This window comes from Oryzias melastigma, linkage group LG17, assembly GCF_002922805.2.
Source record: "Oryzias melastigma strain HK-1 linkage group LG17, ASM292280v2, whole genome shotgun sequence".
Classification (NCBI taxonomy): Eukaryota; Metazoa; Chordata; class Actinopteri; order Beloniformes; family Adrianichthyidae; genus Oryzias; species Oryzias melastigma.
The window spans coordinates 14377139-14381791 of record NC_050528.1 but is presented as its reverse complement, the minus strand read 5'-3'; the positions used below and the strand labels follow the sequence as shown (position 1 = coordinate 14381791).

At 40.8% G+C, this 4653-nt stretch overlaps 1 protein-coding gene across 2 annotated transcripts in view; it reads left to right on the top strand.

The window, feature by feature from the left end:
• efr3a (EFR3 homolog A (S. cerevisiae)) overlaps positions 1 to 4653 on the top strand; it is an 88360-nt gene that overhangs the window by 67596 nt on the left and 16111 nt on the right. For both annotated transcript variants that reach the window (XM_036216285.1, XM_024268689.2), the window contains exon 9: positions 406 to 541. In XM_036216285.1, the coding sequence (XP_036072178.1) occupies positions 406 to 541 (136 nt within the window). The remainder of the gene's footprint in view (positions 1 to 405; positions 542 to 4653) is intronic.

The following is a 4653-nucleotide window of genomic DNA, read 5'->3' as shown; positions in this document are numbered from 1 at the left end:
TTTTTTCCGGGGTCAGACACCCCGGTGCGTTCCACCGGGAAAACTCTATGTCCTTTGTTGTCGATGTGTTGAGTCCCACGGTGAGAAATCAATGGAAGGTGAGGAGAACATCGATCTCCTCGCTCATGGGAGCAGGAGGTGATGCGTGGTGTCGCTGTTTTCCTTTCAGGAGCATTTTGGTGATGTTTTTTTCTTCTCCTCACCTCTTTCTGCTGCAGCCTCCTTTTCAGAAGTTAAAATGGTTTTAATCACATAAGATTCTGTTTCTCCAAAGTCCTCACCAAAGCTCCTCTGTCACCGATGACCTCACATGAACGTTCAGATCCGTTCTGATCCAAAAAAAGTCTTTAGTTGTTTCGGGATGAACCGACCTGTGGTGGTTGACCTCCTGTCTGTGTTGTGCAGGCTCAGCACTCGCACCACGTCATCCAGCAGGTCCTCAACCACCTGGACACCAACAACAAGAGCATGCCCCGCGTCCGCGCCGGCATTGTCCAGGTCCTGCTGGAGACCGTGGCCATCGCCGCCAAAGGCTCTGTGGGTGAGTCCGGCTGCAGTACTTTGCCAGTATAAGCAGAGGGATGCTGGGAGGTTCCATGCCTTCATTGGGTTTGGAGAAAAATGGTTAATCCTCTGACTTTCAAATTAATAAACGTATATATCTGCAGAAGAAGAGAGAACCAGATTAAAGAAATCTTCTTCTAAAAGATCAGTAACCCAGTTAGACCAACATTTCTTCAGTTTATGCCTTTTGTACAGTTTGGTTTTTTTATATCTTGATACAGCTTTAGCATTTTTATCCATGACTTTATACTCAAAGTCATCTATATTTGATAAGACAAACCAGTTACGGATCAATGTAGTTGTTGATGCTTTTCAACTTTTCTTTACAAACATCTGACGTTAAAACCAAAGTCCCTGATGGAAAAGGTTCAGACAGGAAATGTTAACAGCTTCAGACATTCAGCACAATTTCTATACTGCATTCACACTAATTTTGATTTCAGTCAGATTCACGTCCTCCACCTCTCTTTTGACACGCATCAAATTCACTTTTGAACGTTTGTCCAAAATTCTGCTCACAAACCGACGCTTTTGAGCTACTGTCAAAAGTTTGTAGCTTCATGGCTACATGGAAGCATCGACTGTGTATCTGAGTGTCTCATATACAGTTGAGGCTTCGGGTCTAGTTTAACTACTTTCTGTCCTGCATTGTTCCGAGTAGGGAAAAAAATCAAAAAGAGAATAAATTGAGAGGAAATTTATATTTTAGTCGCAATTTAAATACAAATAATTTCATAGAGTTCAGGAGAAGAATAAATGGTTTGTTTTTTGATTACATCATCAACACATTACTGGACAAAGCTGAGTTCCTGATCGGTTGATGTGGCACAAATTCTTCAGCAAAGTTTGGATGTTTAAACTCTAGAAATGCTGTGACATAACACCGAAACCTTCTACTGCTAGACTGCCACGCTCTAAACGTTGTCTTCCCACTTCTGTACCTTGACTTAACCATGAAACTGGACATACAATTTGTGTTTGGTGTGAACGCAGCTCTAACAAAATAACAAAGTAACGTTTCCCTTTTATTTACAGAATTTCTGAGTTCATTCTCAAAGTCTGAAATGTTTTATTCATTATTTGAGGTGTCTCTAAAATTAGGAAGTGACCTTTTCCAGAATGTCAACGGATTCCAGAGGAAAACAGGTGTTTGAGCGTTGCCGGGTAGTTCTGCCTGATTCTACCCTGCTTGAGCGTCAGCATGTGATAATTAGGACAAATCAGAGCGCTGTGAAGATCGTCGCCCTGAGAGGAACAAGACGCCGCTCCAGGCTGAGATAATCAGCAGTTGTGTTTGGTTTGAACCACTTCAGGAATGAAATCCTTTCTGCTGATTTTGTTTTTGTGCCGTCGCTGCCCGGAAAAACAAACAGGGATGATCCAAGAGTTCCGGAGAAGCGACGCCGTCAGCTTTGAGAGTGAAAACAATCCTCCCAACCTGTGGCTCGGTATGGTATAAGTGTGGAGTAAGCTGCGGACACTGCAGCTCCTGCAGAGCCCCCCACCCACCCACCTGCATCTCTTACAACTGTACATGCTTCACCTGCACCCACGCACTTCCTGTTCCTCTCCTCAGACAAACACCTGAACAGAAAAGTGTTGTTGGGGTTACCCGGGTCTGAATGTTTAGAAAAGCAAAAAAAGCCCACGATACATCAGTGGAAGATACAACAAAAGAAAAATCCAGTGAAGAGGAAGGCTCCGCCTCCACCAGAACCAGATTTAACAGCACAGACACTGGAGGCTGCTGTTTGGTGGCATGAGGGACAGGGGGCGCTGCAGGCTTTGCTCCTGGGTTTTGTGTCAGTGTTGGATGTTTGTAGCACAGTTTCTGTGGACTAGAAAAGTTCAGGAGTGACAGTAGTAAAGTCTTTGTCCTTAGAAACAGAACCGGAAAACAATCCCTTAGTGAAGTCTGTGTTCTGTGATAGTTTCTAAAAGGTTGGACATGAAAAAAGTCATGATGTTGAGGAAGAATGTTCACCTCAGAAAGGCTTTCAGAGTCATTGAAACTTAACTGATCCAGTTTGATTGTCTAAAGACTCCAATGAAAATGGTCTTTATGTTTTTAACATGATCTTGTTGCACTTTTCTCATTATAGAGGCCTTATATAAATGAATTAGTGATTAAAACTGAGTTTCTGAGTATTTCTTGATTCAAATCGCATTGGATCAGAAAATCAGATGCAGGAAAAATCTCAGACGAGTGTCACGGTTTCTAAAATGGGTGTGGCAAACTCTCCCCTCCCCCTGGCCCGCCTCCTGGCCTGCTCACGCTTAGGTGTGTCAGAAATGATGAGGATTGAACCCTCATGTGCTCATCTGGGGTGGCCTCTGACTAGACCGATACGATATTATTACTCATCGTTATTTTTGCGCCGCTGATGTTAGCTTTAGGCTATAAGCTCGCGTGTGAGCACGCAAACGGAGCTCTCAATGATGGGGAGAGGGTGGGGTATCTCCGAGCCAACAGTCCCGCCCAAAACCCAGAATTGTATTTCTAATGAATGAAAATGTGTCTTAAAAACTAGGAATGGTTTATGATTTTGGCTAAAAACTGCACAATCATAAATAGAAGACGTCTGGGAGCGATTTTACACGACAAAACTATACGGTTGGTGTGGGACTTTTAAATGTTGTGCCTGTCTAAGTCCAAATCCCGGCCCAGAAGCCAGATGCATTCCACAGACTGTTTTGACATAGCCACTCTCCGTACTTTTATTTCATATGATTCAGAAAACATCAACAGTTCTCTGCAAATATTTTCTTTTAGATTGTTTTCTCCCGGTAACAAACTATTAACTAATTATTACAAGATATTTCTTTCATAAATAATATATCGTTTGTTTTCTCCAGAAAACTGAAAATTGAGTCATGATCTTATTTTTTTTTTGACAGCTTGATTACTGAGTCCAGTCGTCTGCACAGCTGTAGATATGATGATGATCTTCTTGGCGATGGCTAGTTGATTTCTGACTGATATACTTCCACTCCAGTTAGACAACAACTAAAATCATCAGTAATGAGTTGATCAATCATCGCGCACAAATTTTTATGTTTCTCAACTGATCTCCAAATAAGGAAATCAAAAACTATTTTCTTAAGGTTACAACTCAATTGCTCATTTTCTCAAGAAAGGGAACCATAATTCCAACCCTTTATCTATAAAAAAAATGTCATTGTTGTCTTGTGATGATGAGATTTGATGTCGATATCTCAAGAATATGAGCTGAAAATGTTGACAGTCCTCGACGTCCATACATAATCTATTTTAGTTTCACCAGAAGACGGCAGTGGCGTTGTGGCAACAGTCTGAGGCCCCGCCCCACAGGACAAAGTTTTATCGTGGGACGTACAGTCGGCCAAATTTACAGTTAAAAGCTCTTCTCAGCAAGGAATCATAATAAATCCCACCTGTTGGGCTGCAGTGGTGATCCTGGACAAATATCAGACACTGATGGTTCTGAATAGTTTTCACTTCTAAATTATTATTTAAACAGATGTTTTGAATTTAAACCGAATTCAGCATTTCATTGCCATAAAAAATGATATTTTTCAAAAAGCTTTTTTTTCTTTTAAATATAAAAGAGTAAATGTGACAAGACCAGCATAGATTTAAGTAATGTGTAAATAAACGAAAAAGCTTTTAATTTGAAACTTAGTTTAAGCCTTTAATACCAGTGTTAGAATTCCTTGGACTACCATAGATCTTTAACTACACAGTTAGCATAATTCCAATGGATTCTTCCATCACCTTCCTGAAGGCCACCTTATTCAACAAAAGATATCAACACTGATGTTGTGAAGTAAAAGTTTCAAATCTACTTTTACCTACAATCACCAAAATGTGTGTACATACTCATCAGCTGCAGTCAATAAAACATCCTGTGGTTGCTATGGACCATCAACTTCATAAATGCCTCTACTTTCAATAAAGATGTCGTATCGCTGCTGCTGCGAATTAATTTTTTTACATTTACTTTAAATCACAGTCCTGGAAGTTTGTGCACATATCCCTTAAATGCTAACGTGAAAAAAATCCAATGGTTGCTATGGACCATCACCTTGGTGAAGAATGCCTTCTTGGAA